The sequence below is a fragment of the Vigna radiata genome, chromosome 3 (genome assembly GCF_000741045.1).
Source record: "Vigna radiata var. radiata cultivar VC1973A chromosome 3, Vradiata_ver6, whole genome shotgun sequence".
Taxonomy (NCBI): Eukaryota; Viridiplantae; Streptophyta; class Magnoliopsida; order Fabales; family Fabaceae; genus Vigna; species Vigna radiata.
In genome coordinates, this window is record NC_028353.1 from 7564750 (window position 1) to 7590018 (window position 25269).

Consider the following 25269-nt stretch of genomic DNA (forward strand, 5'->3'; position numbering starts at 1 on the left):
CAGAATAAGATGTTAAAAGGTTAAAAGTAGAATTTTTGGAGGTCCGGACTAGAAAGTGGAAGTGTAGGATCAAACACTCCCTTGTAAAAGAGGCGAAATTTCACCGTATTGGTTTTATAGCAGTATCTAAAAATGATATTTTTAACTACTGTTTTGTTGTATTGCCAAGATTTTCAACAGTACAGGAGACAAAGGTGCATAAATCACCAATTTAACAGGACTGATTGACATATAATCCTATATTCCTAGTGTAGTTAGAGATTCCATTGATATCTGGAAAAGATATTTGTTGACAACTATGATCTATTTTAAGAAACTAGTTTCAAAGATGCATTGTAGTTTCAACAAATATCAAATACAGCATCTGCTAATTTGGAGCATTATAATAGTTTATAGCAAAAACAATAGTGGGAATGGAATAATTGAAATGCCTTTATTCAGTTAGTAGATGTTTCGGTTCCGAATTGGCCACCGGCACAATCATGGTGTGGGGTGGGGGATCTCACTGCATGAACAAAATGAGTCGTGTTACAAACACATTAGTGCACCATCTTTCATTATCTTGGAGAATCAGAATCCAAGTAGACTCTCACACTCTCACTTCACATTTCCTCCGTTGCTTTTTACTTTACATTCTGCCTTTTCTGCACTTTCTCATCCAAATTCTTACGAATACACATTTTGGTTTCTCTGTGGAATCTCAATCATAATCGGTAAATTATAAAAAATGGTTCAAAGTTTTCTTTTTTCCTGAAAATTGTGACTTTCCAGCCAAACGGTGCACTGAATCATAAGGAGCTTTATAGCAAGCTTGATCAGTGGCAGTGATGATTTTTAATGATTTGTATATAGTGACAATAAAAACTGCTGCTCCACTGTTACATTCCCATAGATTCTGATCCAACCCAAGTGGATTGGATCATCCTGTTGTCTATATTATATTGTTTTTAAGTCGAGGAGTATCTACAACTGGCAGATAAATTTGCAGAATTTGGCTTTATACTTTGGAACCACGTTTCTGTGTGAAATTCTCTAGTATTGAGTCTTCATTTACAAGCATTCACTGATTGCACTGAATTTTACCTGTACCAAATTCGATTCTTGTACTCTAGAAGGCGGAAAGAAGAAAACGAGAAATATAAAAAGAGCTATGCTATGAGTTCTAAGATTAGAAAAAGGAATTGGTGTTTTAGAATATAACAAGACCTGAAATTTTATTCTGCATATTTAGTATCTGATTGTGCGTCTGACATATTATTGCTTGTAAAATAATCTAGCTGCAAAAAAAGAAAATGACGGGAGTTTTATTTAAAGCTAAATCCACTAGTTTATATTGGACAGTGTGTTACATGTAATAGAGCAATGAGGGTGTTTTTTGTCAGTATGCAGCAAGAGGCACACAGAGCATTTGACGAGGATTAGAACAAATTGATGTTTTGAAAATATTACTTTGGTGCTGCATTATCATTGGGTTTGAAAAGAATAGTTGGATTAACACTACTTGTATTTGGTTATCCTTAGTTAACTACATGTGGTTTGAAAGCAATCAAATCGACTGAAAAGATTTGGAATGCTCACTGAAGTGCTCATTCATTTGTGGTTTTCTAGCAAATGCGCCAAGCAACAAGTTGTGCTTTCTTTAATCCCTTTTTCATCTTTTCCCACACCTTGGATTTGTTTTTCATTTTTCTTCTCTTTTAACAGCCAAAGCGCATGAACAAAGGTTCAAAATTCTATCCGAATGACCATATACAAATATTATATAAACGCTTTCTATGTTTTCACATTTGCTCACAGTCCTGTGGCATGTAATTTTTTTGCCGGAAAAGAACCAATCAATGCGTTACTTTTTGGATTAAAGCTGCAAGTGGTAGTAATACTCTGTTAGTAGTGGCACATCAGGCAAATAAGCACACTCCACATAATTTTGCAGATCCCTTTTGCCTAATAAGACATTCAGGAACGTCAAATTCTACTTTTGTTTCCCAAGTCTGGCATGGGTGTAGATGCATAGATTGTGATGTACCTGAGAATTGACATGCCACTTGATCGATCTTGACATGCTTAGTGACACAAAAATTGGTTCCTTATCTTTGCAGCATATAATAACTGTTCAATTCAAAAGTAAAAGGTTAAAGCAACTCATAAAGAGACAGCAGATGCCTAACATCCAGGAGGCCACGGAAACATCTTGAATGGATAAATAATAATACCAATGCTAACTTTCATATAAGCTTACTCCTTTAATCTTTAATCTTCACAGAATAAAATATTCGACCATAATGTTCAACGAACCCGACCTAAGACTCAAGTTACAATTTTGATTCTACAAAAATAGTTGGTATGATCCAAAAAGAGGAAAATCTCCACGAATATCACGAGGAGGAATGAGCCACAGGGAAGGGAGCACGTAGGCTAAACTCGACCATTGAATTGCGTATGAGATAAGTGATGATTGTATTTATGACCTATTGCCTTGCATTTCGTATTGTTAGGTGAATTGTTTCACTTTTTCAGAACAACTGCTACTGCCCGACATAAACTTAGCCAGAAAAACCAGAGAATAAAACTAACAATAATAATTTCAAGTATCCCAAAATCTTTATAATTTGATGAGAGACCACGAAATTTAAAAAAAAAAAAATGCAAAATTTGGATATACAGAAAGATTTATACTTATTAATGGGTGGTTAGTTATGTTTGGGAAGGATTGTTGAAGAGTTGGGTTGGGACATGCACCATCATGAAAATCCTAACGTGTGACCGTGTCTCTTACCTGAGATGCTGAAAGAAACAGTTAACGAAGATCACATGGAAAAATTCAAAAGAGGTCAAAATCTTCTTAACTTCGTTTCTTTTTATATTTACTGAATAAAACTTAAATTAGGGATATGTTTTAAATCTTATTTTATCTTTTGCCGCATATCTCGCTATAGTTTTGATTCTTAATTTTTATTTTAGATCCAATAATATTAGTTTGATTTTGATACAGAAAATATAAAAATTAATAATTTTGATTTTTTAAAATCGAGATACAGTATTATTTTATTGTTAATATAAATAAAGATGAATTAAGTAATATGATTTAGATTAAACAGTTGGTATATCATTTATTATTATTATTATTATTATTATCATTTGTATTTAATTTATGTACACATATTCTAGTTTAGCGAAAAATCACGATAATATGTTTCAACACATCTACAATAAATACTTATCTTTTTATCGCGTCATTGTTCATCATGTCTACTATTTTCTCTTTTATCTTTCAGTCTTTTGAAGATTTTATATACTTTTTCAAAGTTCGTGTGAAAAGAGAGAATAAAAAAAGTAAGAGTTTTGAAGAATCTTTTAGTCCTATATAAGTCAAAAAATGATAGATAAACATTGGAGGTGAAATTGAGATAAAAAAAAGTAATAATAAATAAATATATGACCAGTGGTTGGACATATTATATATAAGCAGTCGCAGATATCCATCTGATCCAAATATAAAATAAAAATCCCTCCTTTTACAGACACAGTTTCAGAAATCAGAGTCTTCACTATTCTTCTCAATCATGACTATGGAGCCAGACATTGAATCCAAGTACTCACACAACGGTAAGGTTATGGTGGGCACTGCCATTCTCCTCTTCCTTCTCGTAATCCTCATCATTCTCTTCAACGTCTACGTCCGCTACTGCCGCCGTCTCCGCCGCCACGGCTCTCTCTTGTCCCATTCCCTTCCAACCACCTCCTTCTCCGAACCCTGTCTCGATCCTTCCGTCATCAAGTCCCTTCCCACTTTTTCCTTCTCCGCCGCCGTGAACAGCTCTCTCCAGGACTGCGCCGTGTGCCTGTCGGAGTTCGCCGACGGTGACAGAGTCCGCGTGCTCCCCAACTGTAAGCATGGATTTCACACCCACTGCATCGACGCGTGGTTTGCCTCTCACTCCACGTGTCCTCTGTGCCGTACTCCAGCCCAACCGGCCAAGGGTTGCTCTGACGATGAACCCGGTTCGGGTTCTGTTCCAGTTTCCGAAGTGGACGAGGGTTGTTCTTCGTCTTTGGGTCCCCCAATTGCGTGTCCGAGAAAGGCGTTGGATGTAGTGATAGAGGTGGGAGATGTGGAAAGAGATTTAAATCTTGCGACGGAAGATGACAGATCCAGATGCTCATTGAAAAGGTTTTATAATGCTTAAGCCAGTCAATGCTAGGGTTTATTATAATCTAATCCCTCGATTTGGTTTTAATCCGTGAATCTAAAATCACTGAAATCCCAAATCTCAGTTGAATTTTGTTAGTAATGCACATTTGGACCATGCTAATTTTCGATTATTTTACCTTTGGGTGTATTTTATTAAAAGCAAAAAAGAATAAAGATGTTGATTTTTGTAAGTCTAGTAAGTAATTTATATTAAGTTTTAATAGAAAGTATTTTATAACTTTAAAATAAAAAAAAAAAGTAACGAATGCTTGGTGGGTGGGTGCATATGCTTAAACTTAAAAGTTGTTAGGTTGTCTCTATTTTTTAACATGTTTTTTTTTATTTGTTTACAAATTTATTATTAAATATGGAGCATTATTAGATAAGTTATGAAACATTCAAAATAATATTTTTTTTAATAAAATATATATTTCATTTTTTTTTTCCTTTTAAGATAAAATAAGATTGTCAATATATATGATTTGTGAAGTTAGGCTCATAAAATGTTCGCCCGACAAGACTATTAAGATGCAGTCAAAAAACTACAATTCAATATGAACTAGAAAAATGCCAGTGGCATGTACTTTTCAATCATTTTTTATTATTTATTTAAATTTTTAAAATCTATGAAATTATGAGAAAGTTTTATTGCAAATTCAAATTTATTAATTATATATTTTAAATCAATTTTAATTGATAATAAAAATATTCAACGATTTTGAAGATGTGTTGATAGTAATGATGGACTAAGTTGACAATATTCTCAAAACTGAAATGGGCTGATCCGAATGAATATTGGGCTTTGATGGCCAACACTAAAGGGGTCCTTCTTCCTGACCCCTTATTTCCCATATTTCTAAGTTCATTCTGATAGTTTCATGAAATTTTCTTCTCAAAAATACCTTCGATACTCTCATTTAAAAAATAACTGTACTTTCCTAGGTAGTAACTTGATATCTATTTTTGTATTCATTATGTACCTAAGAGTACACAATAGGGAAACATGTTCAACCTTTCTATAATTTTTTAGTGCATTGTTACAAATATTTGTAAGAATATCGTCATGTTCATGTAAAACGAATTTTTAAATTAAATTATCTAATCTTAAATCTTGGAGTTGTACCCTTGTTGAATCATTTTTCTTATTGATTTAAGTTGTTTACCGAGTTAAATATTTTTCTAAATGAAAACAAAATATCAAAAAAGATAATAAAAATAAACAAGCATCGACTATAAAGGTATGATGGTAACTATTTATACAAGAGCAATCTTTATTCATTAGAAACAGAGCATGTAAGTGAATCATATTTTATATTAATATGTCTAATTAAAATGGTTTTATTTATTGTATTAATTTAAATAAAGTATCATTTTGCATGACGTAAAATAATATTTTAATATTAATTGAATTTCAATTAAACAAGTAAAAGTCGATCAAACTAATATAAACATCAAAAAGAAGAACGATATGATCGGAATAAACTAAAAATTAAATGTTTTCAGATTAAGTATATTCAAAGAGAAAACAAAAATAGTTACTTGTGTTTTCGTTACAAAATATTTTTTTTCATAGATAAAAGCTGTCGTGATAAATTGTAACATATTTTATTTGTCAAAAGTTTGAATGAACTTACATATTTCTATTTATAATAATCATAGAAAAGAGATATTTACCGATTTGTGAACAAATATAGTTCTTTATGTTTTCTCATTACATTTTTCTCGTTTAATTGAAAAAGAAAAACACACATTTTAAGTTAATACTTTTTAATGTTGTTTTTCTGTGATCAAATTTTAATATTTTATCTCACACTTTCAACAAATCATAAAAAAAAAATCATTTATTAACATAGGTTAAAAAAAAGTATAAAATAAAATGCTTATTGAACAATGAAAATAAAAAACTAAGAATACATATTCAATATTTTTCAAAAACACCATTAAATGCACTGATCATTTGTTGAATCATTAGTCCATTTTAAAATTTCATGTGCTAAAACATATTTACTAGATAAAAAGTATGAGTGGAACAATTTATAACTTTTATTTATTCTATCATCTTATAGTCCAACTCATTCATCTTCTAGCATCATGTAAACAGTTATCAACTTTTAATAGGTGATAGATAAATTATATAAAAAATAGTAATATAAATTCCTTCCGTATTATAATCTCTTTAGAAAAGTAATACAACAATGTTTTATTTTTACTCTAATTTTGTCATTGATAACATTAAAAATCTCAACCAATGAATAATATCTTGCATTATAAAAAATGTCAACAGGAAGTTATATATAAAGTATGAACAGATGATGAGTACTAACAAGTAATAATGGGCGATAATAAAATATATTTTGTAATCAAATGATTATAGTAAAACTGTTAAAGAACTACTTGACTTGAGGAAAAGTTTAAAGTAGTCATTTTTAAGTAAATTAGTACAAATGAGTTTTTGTCTACATTATTATTATACCAAGATGTCCTTTTATCATCATTTAACATCTTTGTGGAAGTTACTTGACTATATCATTTATCATCGTTTTATTATTGTTAAAATTTTAATATTTTTTGTTTTTTCTCAAACTCATCTATTTGATGCTATGCCATGTTTTTAATTTTTTAATTTTATTTTTGGGCCTAAGATTTACATTAAAGAAACATTTTGCTCTTGTATGTAACTAAGATTTTGAATGTAGCTTAAAAAACAACAATGAATAATTGGGTTGATAATTCTAAAGATATTTTAATTTTAGGGTCCAATTTTTTTTTTAAAAAAATAGTATGTTCTCAAATTTTTTAACACTTGAAATACAAAGCAGCATGAAAAAGATGAGAGGAAAGGAGATAATTTCTAACTAACTGTGAAATATGTTTTTTTAGGTTTTGATTTTGATAAAAATAAAATAAGAATTAATACTTTTAATTTTTCATTATTAAATTAGAATGTAGTATTATTTTATTATTGATATAAATAAAGATATATTAAGTAATATTCTTTAGATTAATCAGTTAATATATTATCTTTTATTTTCATTTTTTATATCAAGGTCCTATATATACATGTTTAAGTTAGGGAAAATCATCATCCTGAACCTTCTATTTAGTTTGTGTCTGTCACTGATTTTTTTCTTCTAGGATATTAACAGATGAAGAGTGGGTGTAGGCAGATCCAAATATAAAATAAAAATCCTTCCTTTTACAGACAGTTTCAGACATATCAGAGACTTCACTCTTCTTCTCAATCATGACTACGAAGCCAGACATTGAATCCGAATTCGCATATACCTTTATGGTGGGCATTGCCATTCTCCTTGTTCTTCTCATAATCCTCATCGTTCTCTTCAACGTCTGCGTCCGCTTATGCCGCCGTTGCCGCGGGGCTCTCTTGTCCCGTTCGCTTCCCGCTTTTTCCTTCTCTGCCACCGTGCACGGTTCTCTGCAGGAATGTGCCGTGTGCCTGTCGGAATTTGCCGATGGTGATAAAGTTCGTGCACTCCCCAACTGTAAGCATGGTTTCCACACCCACTGCATCGACTTGTGGTTTGCCTGTAACTCCACGTGTCCTCTGTGCCGAACACCGGCCCAACCGATCAAGGGTTGCCCTGACAATGAACCCGGTTCGGTTCCAGTTTCCGAAGCAGAAGAGGGTTGTTCTTCATCTTTGGGTCCCCCAATTGCGTGTCCTAGAGAGGCCTTGGATGTAATTGTTAAGATATGCTAACATGATGTTAGAATAATACGATGTTAGAAGTGGATTTTAGGTCTAACTCAATCCCATAAAATCGGATTGTGAGGTGAAATTATCATCCACTTATATATTATAAATTGATTTTATCTTTACTCGATATTGGACTTTGAATCCTGCAACCGAATATGACGGATTCAGATGCTCATTGAAGAGGTTTTGTAAGGTTTAAAAGTCAATGCAATGATTTATCATAATCTAATCCGTCAATTTGATTTTAATATGTGAATCTCAAATCACTGAAATCCCAAATCTCAGTTGAATTTGGTTAGTAATGCACATTTAGACCATAATAATATTCGATTGTTTTACTTTGCTTGTATTTTAATAAAAGCAAAAAGAAAAAAAGTACTATTTTTGTGAGTCAAGTAATTTATATTAGATTTTATTAGATTTTGATAGAAAGTATTTTGTAAACATATCTTAAAAATAAAAATAAGGAATGCTTGGTAGGGCGGATATGCGTAAATTTAAAAGTTATTCAATTTTCTTTATTTTTTAAGATAATGATATTTAGACGACAAATTTTTTAATAACATTTAAACATTATTTACATATCATTACGTGATTAGTTTAAAATTATTTTAAAATCAATAATAATCATAAACACTACCATATATATTTTTTAATAAGATACAAATTATATTGAAAATGTGTTCTTAATAACATTTAAACATATGTATCATTACGTGATTAGTTTAAAATTATTTTAAAATCAATAATAATCATAAACACTACCATATATATTTTTTAATAAGATACAAATTATATTGAAAATGTGTTCTTAATGTTTCCTGTTGAAAAGTCAATCAGAATCCAATAGAAAAACTTTTAAAAGCAATTCTTCTGTACATGCATGATAAATTTGTAATTTTCAGATAATATGTTTTAATAATAATTATAACAAGGTTTAATAATAAATTTTTTTATTTTCATTCATTTTTGTTCAATATAAAATTTATTTTATTAAATATTTAATATGATCTTAATTTTTATAATTTATATTTAATTTAGTCATTTTATTAAATAGTAATCATATAATTAATAATTGGATATAATTAGTAATTAGATGAAAGAATTTTAGTTTTTTTTTTATTCTTTTTAATTCTCATAAACTACACAGGATTTGATTAAGTAAAACCAGTAATACTTTGAAACTATTTACTATTGTCTTAACAAATAATTTTGTAGTTTTCATTTGTACAAGGTATGCTACACTTATTTTGAATTCAAAGTTGTAACATTATTTATCAATTAGTTTTAATGTGACAGTAAATTTTTAAGTCCTTTATAATACTAACTATATTTTAATAAAACTCATTTCCCTGTAGTTAATATTTTAAAAAATAGTCAATTTCTGACTATTCACTGCAGCGCGGAATCTGTCGTATATAACTGAAAAAACTATAGCATCTGTAACCCTCAAATGTTGGCTCAAATGTTGGCGCCATCATGCAATAAAGAAAATTGAGAATTCGCGCCTTTTCTCAATCTTGCAAATTTCCGCGTTCAAATGTCACAAAACCACCACCGCCAGCCATTATCTCTGCATTTAAATTTCTTCCTAGAATCAAATCAAATAAATATGAATATATTTTAACAGAAACCTTTTTGTAGCAATACATGAATAATCTTTGCTGCTTTACAAGGTTTCTTTCTACGCAGATTTATATTTTGTGTGTGTTACAGACAATCACAGCCAGAGCTTCCCCTTTCTTATTCAAAGGGCGTGCATTTTAGGGTTCTTAAGATGATCATTAAGCGGAGCATGAAAACTGAAATTCCAAAACGGTTCAAGTCAGAAAAACTAGGGGATTTGGAGATTCACAAGGAGAGGAGAACAAATGGGGTTTTTTCTGCTGAAGGAGTCTCTGGATCCAGTGAGGCGCCGTCCAATTTAAATTCAGTGGACTCCAATGGCGCAATTCGAGACCTGCCCCCGCAATCAGAAGAAGGGGTTCGTGCCATTCAAGCCCAGTCTTCCAGAGTTCGCGCCAAGAAGCTTCCTTGCAGGTTCAGTGATTCTGTTCTTTACGAACGATTAGTGTCTGAAAACGGGAATAGGAATGTTTTTCAAGACGTTGCTGCCACGAGTAGTAAGCGAAATTCTCCTTGTTTTCCATGTTCTGCTGAGCTAAGAGATTCCGAGCACTCTGTTAAGACTGTTAGAAAGACTGTTAGTGGAGGTCGTTCTGTATTTGTTAAAGAGAAAAGTGATGCTGTGCCTGGACTAAGTACCCACGTTCAAAGTGTGAATGGAAGTGTCAAAAGGAAGAGGGATGCTTGCAGATTGGATGATTTTTGTTTGGGTGATATAGTTTGGGCAAAGTGTGGGAAGACCCATCCTGCATGGCCTGCTGTAGTCATCGATCCTATCTTTCGAGCTCCCAAATCCGTCATAAACTGCTGTGTCCCTTCTGCACTTTGTGTTATGTTTTTTGGTTACTCCAAAAACGGGAATCGAAGGGTAAGGGTTTGATTTCTATTTAGAAAAAAAAAAAACTGTTTTTGTTTTCAAAAGGTAACTGAACAGTTTGCTTAGACAATTCAAGGAAATATTGAACAAGATGAAAAAATTATTATCTTGGAGTTTTTCTTATTTTTGGATTTTAAGACGCATATTCTGGAATTTGTTTTAAGAATAAGTTCTGGTTGAGAAATTGAATGTTGAGTTATGTAGAATTGTTTTAGGTTTTTATTACAACTTAAAAATGAGAAAGTAATCAAATATGCACTAATTTTTTGGTTGTGTATGTTCATAGACTTGAGTTTTTGGTTGTGTTTTTAGTGTTTAAATATTTCTAAGAGAATTATGATGGGCAGGACTATGCCTGGGTGAAGCAGGGGATGATATTTCCCTTCTGGGAATTCATGGACAGGTGCGTATCTGCTGCAGTTGTTTCCGCAATAATGTTTTGTATTTACTTACTAAAATTGCCTTTGTTCAGGTTTCAGGGGCAGATCAAACAGTACAAAAATAAAGCAAGTGACTTTCACAAGGCAATGGAAGAGGCAATGTTGGCCGAAGATGGCATTTTGGACTTACACCTGGAAGCTGAGCAAAATTTGGTGGCTGCGGATTCCTCGGTTGACCACCATCATTCCTATAAAGATCAGGTAGTTTTATATCTTTCACTCTGTATTACGTATGATCATGCTTATACTAATGACGAGAGCATCTATAAGCTTCATTTAGCTTAAGAACGAGGTATAGTGATGTCGTGAACTGGCAATATAGATTACAAAAGCTGCACTGCATAGCTGATTTTCGTCTTACTTGAAAGGACTAAGGAATGTGTAATGACATTTATGCTATAGCCTCTAATGTAGTCACTCCCTACTTCAAAAGTTCAAATTAACATCCTAGAATTTGAACGAATTTGAACGAGTATTGACTCGTTCGGATAAACTTTTAAATTTTAAAAATTTATTATTTTATTAGTTTTGGATTTAGTAATATTTGGTTTGATTTGATAGAAATAAAATAGAGATGAATATTTATGATTTTCTGTTTATCTAGATAGAATATTATTTTATAATAGAATAAACAGATTTTATTTTTAAGTAAGTTGATATTTTATTTTCAGATTTTATTTTTATTTTCATAATATTGTAAGTATCATGATTATTTAAAGTCTTTCGATTATCAATAAAAAATAAGACTTAGAAAAATATCTTTTAGTGTTTATCGTGGATTTTTCCAACAGTTTCGGTGGCCCTAAATGTAAAAGCAAATGGGACTGATAGTGTTATGAATTTTCAATGGTATCGGTTACACCAAAGTTAAGAGATTTTTAGCCCAGCATGTGAAGTGAAAGCAATCGTGCAGTTTTCTTAAAATGTTTTCTTGTTGTCTTTTCATAGGATATAGCATAGGCATAAGGCTGACTGAGTTTTAGTTTGTTCAAATCTCTCACGTAGACTTCAGAAACATGCCTTTGATATAATGACATATGCATAGTGTAGTAGCTTTATGTCACAAACCATATTTCGTATACATTCCTGGTTACAAAATCAAAAATGGAAAGTTTAACATTTAAGGTTATCTCATTGTAGTTTTCAATAAAACCTTTTTCTATTTGTTGATTCATTTACCTGTCGCCCTATAGCTAAATCGTATACATTATCATGGTTTTGGAAACTGATCCACATAATTAAATATATTTGTGTAAACTCGGGATCAGTTGGCCGGTTTAGGTAAATTTGTTTCCTTCCTTATTTGCCGAAAAGCTTTTTTAAGCCTTTGATCTCTTTTCATATATCTGTACGTGAGTGAGTGTGGATAATTTAGTCAATTAATCTTTTAAATCTTAAGTCTGGTTAATTCTAGATTTTTTTCCGGTGAATAAATTATGTAGGGTACACTATCTTGTGCTGGCTGTGGTTTGGTGTTGCCATGCAAAACCATAAAGAAGATTAAGGATTCAAGTTGTGCTCCTCAGCACTATTGCAAGCCCTGTGTAAAGGTTCTGCAATGACTCTGCGTAGATGTCTTACATTTCTTGACAGGATAAATTTGTTGCTGACATTTGATTACTCCATTGGATTCTGTTATCGCAGTTAATAAAATCGAAACAATATTGTGGGATTTGCAAAAAGATCTGGCATCATTCAGACGGTGGAAATTGGGTGAGATTGTCTACTTTCTTAATGTATCTATTATTAGATTTTATTTATTTATTTCAACAAAAAAAAATTAATATTTTGAGATGTGGTGGTCTGGGGGGACTAATTTCTGACAGGTATGTTGTGATGGTTGTAATGTTTGGGTGCATGCCGAGTGTGACAAAATTTCCAGTAAACTTTTCAAGGTATCGTGTGGTGACAGTTTTCATTTTTCTCTTGCTTGTTTTATTTCATTTGATAAAAAAAGTATAAGAGACTGATTAGTTTCTTAATGCAGGATCTGGAAAATATGGATTATTATTGCCCCGATTGCAAGGGAAAATTTAATTGTAAATTATCAACATCTCATGCACAGAAGTCAAAAAAGATGTACGTGGAAATTATTTATTCCTTCCTCTACTCATTCTTTTAAGGGCATCGGACATATTAATTTTGATTTTATCTGTGAATCTTATGTGATATTTTTCGACATAGATCAATGGAGGATAGCCAAAAACTTGTATTACCTGAAAATATTGCTGTGGTATGCAATGGCCTGGAAGGAATCTATATTCCAAAGCTTCATTTGTAAGTCTCCAACACTTTATCTTTAATTTTTGTATTAGGAAGAGGAAACTGTGTTCTAGATTTATGAGCCTACCTGAATAGGTTCACAAGCAAACCTTTGTCCGATCTGGGAACAAGTTAACACTTGTGGTGATTAAACTTATTATGTCATTCAAGTAGAAATTGATATAGTTTCTTTTTATTTACATTTTCTTGCAGGGTTATCTGCAATTGCGGCTTGTGTAGTTCTAGGAAGTATACACTTACTGAATGGGAAAGACATGCAGGTTGCAAAGCCAAAAAATGGAAACATAGCGTGAAAGTAGAAAGCACAATGCAACCGCTAATAAAATTGGTTTGTGCCAGTTCTTGTCATACTAGATTCATGGCAATACTCTCTGGTGAATTATGTCTTGATGTTATTTATTTATTTATTTGTATTCACGTTTATGAAAAATATTACTCAGATTACTTCACTGCTGTCTAGTGTCTACATATTTCTATTTCAAACATCTCCCAATATTCAATTACGCAGCTATTGTTATGTAATATGTGTATATCATGCCTTCATTTTTCCATATAATTTGTTTATAATAATAATAATAATATTTATTTACTTCAGATCAGTAACCACAAGGCCCCAACGGGAATTCCCCCGCAGTTAGATCAGCAGCAAATTCTGTCCTTTTTACAAGGTGAATTTCTATTTCATATAAACCTTTACATATTGAAGCCTCAATTTCTCTTATGCGATCATGTGTTTTGACACGTGGAATTCATATATCTTGGAAAGGGAGAGATTAATTTTCCTTTTACCTTATTTTTTTCAGAGAAGTACGAGCCAGTTTATGCAAAATGGACAACAGAAAGATGTGCCATTTGCAGATGGGTCGAAGATTGGGAATATAACAAAATTATCATCTGTAACAGGTGTTGTCATCATTGTTCATGTTATGATGGATCTGAAAAAGTTTCATTTCTAACTTACTGGATGAACCGTCAATTATGTTATGTGCATATGTTTATTGTGCAGGTGCCAAATGGCTGTCCACCAAGAATGCTACGGGGCAAATAATGTTCAGGACTTTACTTCCTGGGTTTGTAGAGTTTGTGAAACTCCTGATGTTGAGAGAGAGTGTTGTCTCTGCCCAGTAAAAGGTACGTTATTTACACCGAGTATTTTTTGTTGTCTGACATTGTTGTATATGCTGATGATCCTATTACTTCACTCTACGACAGTAGCAACTGATGGATCGAATGCACTAGTTTTTCACCAAGAGATGGACTAGTTTTCACGTATACCAAGAATGGCTTGATTTTTAATCTCTACACCAATTTATGAATGCTATTCATTTTTCCCTTTTTACAAATTTTAGGAGAATTCTCTTTGGGAAAATCTGATAAAATTTGAACGATAAGGATAATCCTCCTATAAGCTTCATGCAACAGATATGATTACATCTAAAGTCTTAGAACAGTCCACTTACCATTTGAATGATTGTTTTTCCCTCATTATTTTTGGCCACGATCAATTGCTAATCTGCTTTTACTATACGGGGAAAATGATTTGCAGGTGGGGCTCTGAAACCAACTGATGTTGAGATGTTGTGGGTTCATGTCACATGCGCTTGGTTTCAGCCTGAAGTTCTTTTCCAAAATCACGAGGCAATGGAACCGGCCACTGGAATCCTCAAGATTCCTCGTAATTCCTTTTCGAAGGTATGGCATTGGACTGAAATGTATATGTTCATTCTAAAGTGGTTTCAGCTCGAAGCCTACATTATTCTTTCTAGCAGTACCTTCAAAACTTTGTGCTTCTTTTGATATCCATGCAGATAATTAAAAAAAAATTACAATCGTACACATTTTTTATTTTGATGATTTCTTATCTCACCAAAGAAATCGTTCTTTAAAATATTACTTGTACAAACACTTCCTACTCAACATAAATGATACACTAATAATACATAAATAGCCTGATCATACATCGTCTAATCTTCTACCTTCAATTCTATGCAAATACAAAAACTCCTCCCCATGATTTTATTCATATTGATTGGTAACATAGTAGTTGGGTTGTTATTTAACATTTTGTTTCCCCCTTTTCTTGTTGGGTTTGGGCGTCCTATACTTATAGATTAAGTTCATTGTTTCACGTTTCCTGTCTATTTTGATGGCAGACTTGCGTGATCTGTAAACAAAGCCACGGTTCCTGTATAAGTTGTTGCAAATGTGCTACACATTTTCATGTGACGTGCGCGTCAAGAATGGGATATATCATGGAAGTAAGTTCAATGGTCCCTCTGAATATGAACAAACCAAAGTTCTAAAATTGTTTGTGTTTTTCTTCTTAACTTGCTTCATCAAGCTTTTCATAATAAATAAGGTTCCAGGGATGTTAGCATTTAATTGTATGATGATCACCACTGCTGGGGAAATATTGATATTGTTTGAATTTACAGTTGCATTCGACAGAAAAGAATGGGACAACAACAACGAAGACGCTAATATACTGTGCAAATCACAGGTTTGAGCTCTGGTCACTAAAGTACAATGGCTTATTTTCCGTGTGATATTTTTGTGTGGAGAATGTTAATATATAAGAAAAATATCATTTTAGGGTCCCAAACCCAGATTCAGGACTGGTTATACATACACCCATGGAGGTATTCTCACCGACAATTTCGCTTCAAAATCAGCCGAGGTGCTTCAGGGGATCAAGGCTGGCTTCAACAAAGAGTGTAGAACTTCTTGAACCCTCAAACTCTGAAATTCATGACACTGATCCACTCTCCGCTGCCCGAATTCGTGTGTACGAAAGGTCTTCCAATAAGGTGATTTAGAACATTTTATTGTGGTCGTAAAATTATATGAAATTTTATAGCCTTTTGTTTTATAGTCATAGTCTCCTACGGTATTTCAGCTGCATCCAAAACTAAAATACTAAAATCTGGATTTGGTGTAAAGGGGTTATTTGGGATTTTTACACTTAATAACTTTATGAATTAAATCAATTTGAGATATGATAAGGAAAACACATGCATTATGTATATTTGTATTTTTTTATGATAATAGAAAATAATAAAATTATTACTACTATTATTATAATTATAAAATTAAATATAAATATTTTTAGAATTTTATAATAATAATTTTATTTATTTTGTAGGTAAGTTTTTAATTAAATTAACTAAAAAATGGTTAAGTTTAAAAAATATTGAAAAAAAGTTAAATTTAAATAAATTATCACTTAAAAAGTAATATTAATAAAATAATTATTTTAATTTAAAAAAATATTTGAAAGATAAAATTGAATACGAAAAGGAAAAATTTCATCAAACGTAGGTATAAAAGTAAGATATATTTTAAATTGCAATTTCTAATTAAAGGAAATCGTATTTGAGAGCACAAATTTTAATTAGAAAATTGAGATTTTATAATGACTTTATTTTTTTAGATAATAAACATCTTTTTAATTCTTTTTACAAAAGTATTTTAAAATTCAACCTACACACATACACACACACACACACATATATATATATATATATATATATATATATATATATTCTTTAATATTTTTGAAATCTATCCGTTAAAATATATATTTTTTTAAAATTATTTCGTACATTATCTAATCTGTTTAGTTTCGTTCATTCAATTTATTTCCCATCGTATTGCCAGAAGAATGCTGCGCCTGCAATTCACTTGCTTGGGGGGCCAAAGCTTCACTCTTTAAGTGAAATAACTCAATTGAATGGTATCAAGGTAATACTTTTTTTGGTGTTTGACCTTTTGAAATGGGTAACCGGTCTTTTTGAGTTGTGACTGGATTCTTTTCCCGTTTGGTAGATTTTTTTTCCTGAGTTGTATCTTTGTTCTCTTACAGGATGATCAAGCTCTTGAATTTTCTTCTCTTAAGGAACGTCTTCATCATTTACGGGTTAGTTAGTCTCTCCATTTGGTCAAACTAAAACTAAACTTTTATTTTCAAATTAGCGTTCTGTTTGGTTTTCTTGCCTTATTATATTCAACCTTTAATGTTTTGGGGTTCCAGAAGACAGAAAGCCAAAGAGTTTGCTTAGGAAAATCAGGAATTCATGGATGGGGCCTCTTTGCTCGTAGAGATTTACAAGAAGGAGAAATGGTAACTATATTAATTTAAGATGGTCAATTGTAGGATAAGTATTACCCTCGTTTCCTTGAAGCACAATATGGACTTGTTTTTTATGCGTGTCTGCAGGTGGTTGAATATCGTGGCGAGCAGGTACGACGTAGTATTGCAGACCTAAGGGAAGCAAAGTATCGTTCAGAAGGCAAAGATTGTTACGTGAGTATCTTGTTTTTTCATTTCAGTATTGCACAATACACCCAGACACTTTCTGTATGCTACCTTATTCTGATAAAATAATGAGATTTCATTGATTGGTAACTCAAATTTCATGTGCTTTGGCTTGCTGTCTGTTTCACAATGAAAAATGATAAATTAATTCTTTTTTATCCCAACTTTTTAAAGAGTTTTTATACTGAAGTTCAATAAATATTGAGATTTATCAAGATTTATCAACATAAATAGTCCTTTTTATTCTCATTAATTCTACTTGGGTCTTAAATATTTATGTTAGGCAGTTCCATTTTTCATGTATGCGAATTGATTCTCTCACCCTTTCCAAGATAGTCAAATTGCCAAAGCTAAACCTTTTAGTTGTGGACATGGGGAATTGTGACTTGAACTTTGGTGTTCTACCTATTCTATCATGTTCCATTTGTACCTGTAGTTCATGTTGTTCAGATTTCTACAACAGATGTTTAGTGTCAACGTTGGGATTCATTGTACTGCGATCTAAATGCCAAATGATATAAACTATGCAGTTGTTCAAGATTAGTGATGAAGTGATGATTGACGCAACGGATAAGGGCAATATTGCACGTATAATAAACCATTCTGTAAGTCATTCTGATGAATCTTGTCTTTGGACTCTGGTTTTGCGCTGAAGCTAGAACTGATTTCATGTACTTTGTTTGCTCTATGGCGCTAAAAAAATGTGGGAAATGTTGGTGTTCAATGATGAATTATTTGTTAATGATTTTTTTTTTTTATTCAACCTGTTCTGTTACAGTGCATGCCAAACTGCTTTGCAAGGATTATGTGCTTGAGTGATGAGGAGAATCGGATTGTACTTATTGCGAAGACCAATGTTTCAGCTGGTGAAGAACTAACGTACGGTTTGTTGTGTTGGTATATTTTTTACGACAAACATCATATATAATAATATAATAATGTCTTACTTTTAGGAATGAAGATGTTATTTAGCTTAACATTTTTTTTCTTTAAATGTTGCAACAGGTATAATTACTTGTTCGATGTAGATGAACCAGATGAACTGAAGGTTCCCTGTCTCTGTAAAGCCCCTAATTGTAGGGAATTTATGAACTAGGTTGTACTGTTCTACATTGTTTCCAGGCCTACAAGTTTTCCAACCATGAGGAAATATTTGTTGATTCTTCAACTTTTAGGCTTTTTCATAAGTTAATTTGTATACCATTGGATTTCAATTATAGAATAAAGGAAAATTTGCTCACAATGAATTTACTGTAATATGACATATGTTCCATAATATTGGCCATCTCAGTTATTGTATTGACTGGTTTGAATGAGGGAGTGAATTTTTGAATGGTATAAATTGGTACAGAAGAATTATAAAATATTATACGATGAAAAAAATTATCCATAACACCCGTAAAAAGCAATTGCTAAATGTACATCTCGATGCCAAACACCTAAAAAACAATAAACATGCAATTTAGTTCCGAAAGAGAAATTTATGTTTCAGAATATAGTTTTCAAATATTGAAAAACTGGGTTGATACGGAAGTTTAAAGTATAAAACTATTAGTATTCGAAATAGAGAAATGATTTTTTGATATAGTTAAATTTTTTACATTCATTTTTTACATTTATTTTTTACATTTATTTGACACTATTTTTAGTTTTTACTCTTTTTTTTTTTTGAAAAATTATAAAACTTTACATTTTTTAGACTATTTTATTCTTGTATTCTGTGTCAAATAAATGTAAAAGTGTGTCATGATATTATTACTCTTTCAAATACTTATTTTGATATTCACTAAAATGGAGATTGTTGTGTATATACAGCTTCTATTTTAGTAGCAAAAGAAAATAATCTACTTATGAAACTACTGTCTTTTTGGAATAGTAATGAGTGTCAAATAATCTTTTTCTATTATAAAGAGAGTATTGAGAATATTTACTACTACTTTTCTGTGTTTAGACCTTTTAGTTTATTAAAATGGTTTTCTTTTTAATATCCACCATTGGCAGTACAAAGATAAAATGACATAATTAATAGAAGTATCTTAATTCAAATATACTAATATATTATTATTTTTTATTTATATGCATTAAGCTTATATTAGAAACTTGCAATAAGGAGGAGGAATTTGTTCCTCTTTGACCTAACCAATTATGGCGAGAGATAGAATTTGCATGTGGTGTAAGACGCAGTTTCAGAAATCGATTGAAGCCAAAAAGAGAGAAAAAACAGGAAAAGCATAAATCAGAAACAGAAAAACACGTAGGGTTGGCCTATGATGTTGTGGTAAAATTAGCATTGAAAATGAAAAACCCTAATTAAGTGTTAAAAATTGGATGGACAAGAGTGGTAGTCTCCCAGTATATAAATTGTCTCCTTGGGTCCAGTGATAACTCGTCTTGGTGTAAAAGCATAAAACACCAAGCCGAGAATAAAAAAAAAAAAAACCTCTGACCGTGATTTCTGAATAAAAATGGATCACTTTGCAAAATCTCTGTGGGTGTTGGCTCTATGCGTAGCTGTAATGACACAGCAGGCAGCTGCATTGGACAAATCGAAAGGAAAACCTACTGGCGAAAAGGAAACACCAACAGGAAAGACTCTGATAAAAAAGGTATGCTCATCGTCCCCAACCAAAGACCTCTGCGTTCAGGTCCTCTCTTCTGATGCACTAAGCACCACCGCAAACCTCAAAGAATTGGCAATCATTTCCCTTAGGGTTGCTGCCAGAAACGCTTCCGGCATCCTCGCCGACACCAAAGTTCTCATCGATGATGACGAACTTGACCCTGATATCCAACAAGGTTTGGCTGATTGCAAGGAGAACATCTTGGACGCAGAAAGCCAGCTGGAGGACACCATTGCTGCCTTGATGGTCAATTCTGAAGGTGACGCTCAGCTTTGGCTCAAGGCTGCCTTGGCTGCCATCGACACCTGCGATGCCTCCATCCCCGGAGACGACGACATTCTCTCTGTTGAGAGCGCCGTCTTCCGCAAGCTCTGCAACATCGCCAACTCCGTCATCAAGCAACTCCCTAATCCAACCAAATCTTAAAAACCTTCGCCTTTGTTAACCCATCCATATATCATTTTGTGTATAACTCTTTTCCTCATCCGTGCTTGTCATTTTTAAACTCAGCAACTGCTGCTGTCCGAAGTTTTTTTCTTTCTGTCTTTTGTAATGTGAGAAAATGAAGGTTGCCGTGTTTCAGAAGTTACACAAACAACGTGATGATATGTGGTGTATGCAGGCTGATTACCCGTGTTAATCCTTCATTTAGTAATTTTAAAAATTTTGGTTGAGAATTATTAAGATATATGGATTTATATAATTTCCTTGTTCTTATCTTTTTCAACTTTGTGAAGAATGACACATTATGATACCATGTTACTGGTTTTTCTTTAGCAATTGGTATTAGGTTGACACCTACATTTTTGCCATGATTTTTATAATAAGAAAGTGAAAAATTGTACAAGTGTGTAAAACTATTTGCAATTTTTCAATAATAACTAAAGATATTAGTACTAAATGCCAGAAAGAAGGACAAGAGGAATCGTATGCAATTTTTCAATAAAGATAAAAAGGAGGCTATCACGTATATAACTAAGTAATATATGATATATTTTTATGAATTTTTCTATAAGAACTTATTGGAGAAGAAATAAATATTCACGAGCAGTTAAAACAAGACTTATATTATGGATTGTTTGAATGAGTTTCTTCCTCTCTTTAAGAAAAAAATAGAATCAATTTTTTCACAAACTAAAATTATTTATACAAGTTACATTTTTTATTTTATTTTGAGCTCATGTATAAACTAATACTTAATAGAGAAGTTTTTTTTTAAATAAAAATATCGAACGTTTTAAAATTAATGAGAATGACATAATAGTCTGTATAATAAATAATCACAAATTATTATTTTGAATTCACTTTTAATCTTTTCATTTCATAATTAAATTATTTTCACTCCAATTGAGAATAAAATAGAAATCTTTATTAGAAAAAGACACAAAATTATAATGTATAAACAATAACAAATTGTACAATATGATAGTATATCTTAACAAATATATTAGACGGTAGTCGTCATACAAAAAGTTTTAAATCCAACTTTAAATAATAATGGTGGTGGCATCATTTGGGAAATAAATCTATAACTTTAAAATGGTTATTTTCTTATTAGACAGATTTATCATGAATACTTTTGACAAATAATAAAAACAAAAAAATCTGAAAAAAAAATTGTGAATTAATTTCTTGTAGTAATTGACAGTTGTCAATGGATTTAGAAATGCTTAAATTGACTTTTTTTTTTAACAGCACCTTGTGTCAAATGTTTTTGAGATTGGAATTGACATATGGTTATTTTACTTAGATGTTACCATGAATCATGTAATTAAAGAAAGTATTTTTTTTTTCAACACTATATACCTAATATCATTTAGTAGTACAAGGATTATTCTATTCCTCCTCATTTTGATGTTGCATTATATCATTTATCACGTTTAGATATACAATTTTTAAGTTGTTCTACATATAATATTTAATCATTCTTATTGTCCAATCTTCTAGGAAAGTTTTCATTTGCTTTGGCACACTATTTCATTGAGTTATATGTAAAACAAAAAGTTATCTCATATATCATAATAAATTAAATCCATTTTACCTTGACTTTAAGTATCATTAGAAAATATCAACTAAAATGGAACGTATAATATATTTCTGGTTTATAAGTTTTGGGTCCTAATAAATTTAAAAACTTTCAATTTAGTTTTTAATAAATTTTTATGGTTTATTATGTCAGTACAAATTTAAAACTCACTTATGGAGTCTCTCTTGTTAAATTTTTCTGTTAACTATGTAGTTATTAAATAAGTACGTAACAGATATTTTATAGGCTCATCTTATAATTTTTATAATTTTATGATTTTATAATTTTAAATTTTTATAATTTTATAATTTTATGATTTTTTTAATATTTTATCGTTATCCATTAGAAGTCAGTTAGAGGGGCCCGCGACGTAAATTATTGACCGGTGACAGTTTCGTAAATAAGTCAGGCATCTAGACGTCGGTTAGAAGGGGCACCGACGTTTATAATATTATAGACGTCAGAGCCCCTCGTAACAGACGTCTAGAGGCCTGATAGGTGAAAAATCATTTCTTTCTGCCATCTAAACGTCAGATCCCGTCAGTCTGACGTCTATTTGCAACTATATACGTTTGTTCCCTCTTAATTGACGTCTATATGTCTGACAGTAGGTGAAAAGTCATTTCTTTCCGCTATTTAGACGTCAGATCCCCCAACTCCGACATCTATATGCGACTATGGACGTCCGTGCCTCTCCTGTAGTTTGTCAGATAGGTGAAAAGTTATTTTTTTTTGCCATATAGATGTCTAAAACCCTCGACGTCAGGAGTGCTTAGGAGCCACCTACACAAACATGCAATGGTTAGTCCAGTGTGGAGATTAGAGAGAATATAGAGGAAGAAAAAGCTTTCTAGAGAAAGAAACGTTTTTAATAAAATGGGTTCAGCTCCTTTTTAAAAAGTATAGCAGAAACTATAAAATTGTTTTCTTTTTAATAAAAAGCCCTCCCTTTTATTTTAATTCAGTTTTCGCTACATTTTCTTTTAATATAATTTTATAAATATATTTTAGGTTCTTTCATATAACTTTGTAATTTATAATTTTATAATTTATAATTTTATTTTTATAATTTTATTAACTTGTAACTTTAGAATATTATAACTTTATATTTTTTATTTTATGAATTTATACTTTTTTCTTTTTAAAATTTTAAAATTTTATAATTTAGTATTATATAATTTTTATAATTTTTTCATTTTACAATTTTATACTTTTATAAAGTTAGATAAAATGCTTTATTTATGTTAGAGATGAAAAATGCCTTACGACATTAGAATGAAAGACAATCCGACATTTATATTGTTGAGAAGAATTAAGTAAAATATATTTTAATTTTTTTTCAATACAAAGTTATTAAAGTTTCAATATAAAAATAAATGAGTAAGCCACATCCTGAAAATAAGAGAATTTAAATTCAATTGTAAGAGAGAAAAATATAATATTATATACATCTTGAATAATTTGTTCTCTTAATATGAAGAAACTAATCTCATTTCTAGTTTGTTTTAAGTTTAGAAAATGTTGAACTAGAATGTATGAGTAGACAAGAAAATCAGAAAAGCGACACCTTAGAAGCTGACAAATATTTACTTGCACTAATACCAATAATGAGAAATAGAATTCAGATTTAACCATACGTGAGAAGCGGTATAAGATGCCATTATTTAAATGTTGATTAAAGTAAACGAGAAAAAAAATAAAAAAGACTAAATATGTATGATACTATGCTAAACTTAAGCATTGAAAACAATAATCCTTAATTAGGTATGAAAATTCAATGGACAGGAGTGCTACTCTCCAACTATAAATCCCTCCCGTAGGGCTCATTGATTTCTCATCCTGGTGTGCAACATACAGTACAACGAACACAGTACAAGGAATCCGAGAAGAAAAGAAAAGTTTTGTCTTTGGTTTCAAATATCAAAGATGGAACTTTTTGCAAAACTCTTCTCGGCCTTGGTTCTGTGTGTAGTTGTAATGGCACACCAGGTAGTTGCATTGAATGAAAATCTAATTATTGGCAAGGAAACACTGCTAACAGGAAAGCTTCTAATCAATAAGGTATGCACAAAGTCTCCGACCAGAGATCTCTGCATTGAGGTTCTCTCATCCGATCCATTAGTTAGCCCTACTGCTAACCTCAAAGACTTAGCAATTATTTCCCTTAGGTTTGCTGCCACAAACGCTTCCGGCATCCTCAGTGATGCCAAAATTCTCATTGATGACGTCAACCTAGACCCTGATGTCCAACAAGGTTTGGCTGATTGCAAGGAGAACATTTTGGATGCAGAGAGCCAGCTAGAGGACACCATTGCCTCCTTGATGATCGGTTTGAAATCTGAGGCACAACGTTGGCTCAAAGCTGCCTTGGCTGCCATAGACACTTGCGATGCCTCCATCCCCGGAGATGATGACATTCTCTCTGTTGATAGTACTGTCTTCCGCAAGCTCTGCAACATTTCCATCACCGTTACTAAGCTCCTCGTTAGGTCAAATAAGTTATAAAATCCTTCGACATTCATCGTCTCCTTGTCAATCTCAATTCCATCATTATATCATTATATTCCTACTGCACACTGTTATCCGAGGTTTTTTGTATCTATCTTATTTTCTGCTAAGTCAGAAAATAAGGACTCGGACAAATATAAGTTGTGCTTTAGAAATTACATAAATTATGTAATGATAGATTTAATCTCATTCAATTTTTCTCTGGAAGATCTTGACAATTAATTAGATAAGGGTACAACCCTCTTCTTTTATATTATATAATCATCTTTCTATTAATTTTTGCTTCAAAATTTTAAATTATATTTCTATTCAATATCTTGAAAAAAAAAAATAACAGTTATATGATGGTATAAAATAAAAGGGCTATCAACCCATAACAATGTCACAAATTGTTTTATTGTAATAATCTGATATCTCTTTTCTCGTTCTTTTATGCGTTATAGAAATAAAAATTACAATTAATAATATTAATAAATAATAATAACAAAGAGATGATGCTATTGGAAAAATACTCATATACTATATTAATTCACCCTAAAAAAGTTATTCACCATAAGCAAATTATATTATTATCACAATCACATGAATTTAGCATTAATGGAAGGGTTATCATGGTAAAATATTGTCAATAAATTTAAAAGGTGATATTTTTCCAATATCATC

At 31.4% G+C, this 25269-nt stretch overlaps 5 protein-coding genes across 6 annotated transcripts; all 5 read left to right on the forward strand.

Annotated features, from left to right (window-relative positions):
- The first annotated feature begins 3437 nt into the window (after positions 1 to 3437).
- LOC106757435 (RING-H2 finger protein ATL5-like) lies at positions 3438 to 4383 on the forward strand. The gene has a single exon (XM_014640105.2). It carries the CDS (start codon positions 3564 to 3566, stop codon positions 4185 to 4187), a length of 624 nt encoding a protein of 207 aa, XP_014495591.1. The 5' UTR covers positions 3438 to 3563; the 3' UTR covers positions 4188 to 4383.
- A 2970-nt stretch (positions 4384 to 7353) lies between these two features.
- LOC106756968 (RING-H2 finger protein ATL5-like) lies at positions 7354 to 8108 on the forward strand. Its single transcript, XM_014639559.2, has one exon. The coding sequence runs from the start codon at positions 7437 to 7439 to the stop codon at positions 7911 to 7913; it is 477 nt and encodes a 158-aa protein (XP_014495045.1). The 5' UTR covers positions 7354 to 7436; the 3' UTR covers positions 7914 to 8108.
- A 1368-nt stretch (positions 8109 to 9476) lies between these two features.
- On the forward strand, positions 9477 to 18767 carry LOC106757060 (histone-lysine N-methyltransferase ATX3). 2 transcript variants are annotated; one of them, XM_014639643.2, is made up of 23 exons: positions 9477 to 10404; positions 10761 to 10816; positions 10886 to 11054; positions 12296 to 12403; positions 12498 to 12566; positions 12680 to 12748; positions 12841 to 12932; positions 13038 to 13130; positions 13329 to 13464; positions 13732 to 13804; positions 13940 to 14039; positions 14143 to 14267; positions 14683 to 14828; positions 15290 to 15394; positions 15572 to 15636; positions 15730 to 15943; positions 16794 to 16877; positions 16999 to 17052; positions 17167 to 17256; positions 17353 to 17439; positions 17982 to 18056; positions 18230 to 18330; positions 18457 to 18767. In XM_014639643.2, exons 1-23 carry the CDS (start codon positions 9688 to 9690, stop codon positions 18545 to 18547), a joined length of 2919 nt encoding a protein of 972 aa, XP_014495129.1. In that variant the 5' UTR covers positions 9477 to 9687; the 3' UTR covers positions 18548 to 18767. The 2 variants fall into 2 exon arrangements, with proteins under 2 accessions (XP_014495129.1, XP_022635053.1); XM_022779332.1 differs by having other exon boundaries at positions 16797 to 16877.
- An 871-nt stretch (positions 18768 to 19638) lies between these two features.
- LOC106756969 (pectinesterase inhibitor-like) lies at positions 19639 to 20702 on the forward strand. The gene has a single exon (XM_014639560.2). It carries the CDS (start codon positions 19917 to 19919, stop codon positions 20496 to 20498), a length of 582 nt encoding a protein of 193 aa, XP_014495046.1. The 5' UTR covers positions 19639 to 19916; the 3' UTR covers positions 20499 to 20702.
- A 3262-nt stretch (positions 20703 to 23964) lies between these two features.
- LOC106756970 (pectinesterase inhibitor-like) lies at positions 23965 to 24808 on the forward strand. The gene has a single exon (XM_014639561.2). The coding sequence runs from the start codon at positions 24025 to 24027 to the stop codon at positions 24601 to 24603; it is 579 nt and encodes a 192-aa protein (XP_014495047.1). The 5' UTR covers positions 23965 to 24024; the 3' UTR covers positions 24604 to 24808.
- Positions 24809 to 25269: the final 461 nt, after the last annotated feature.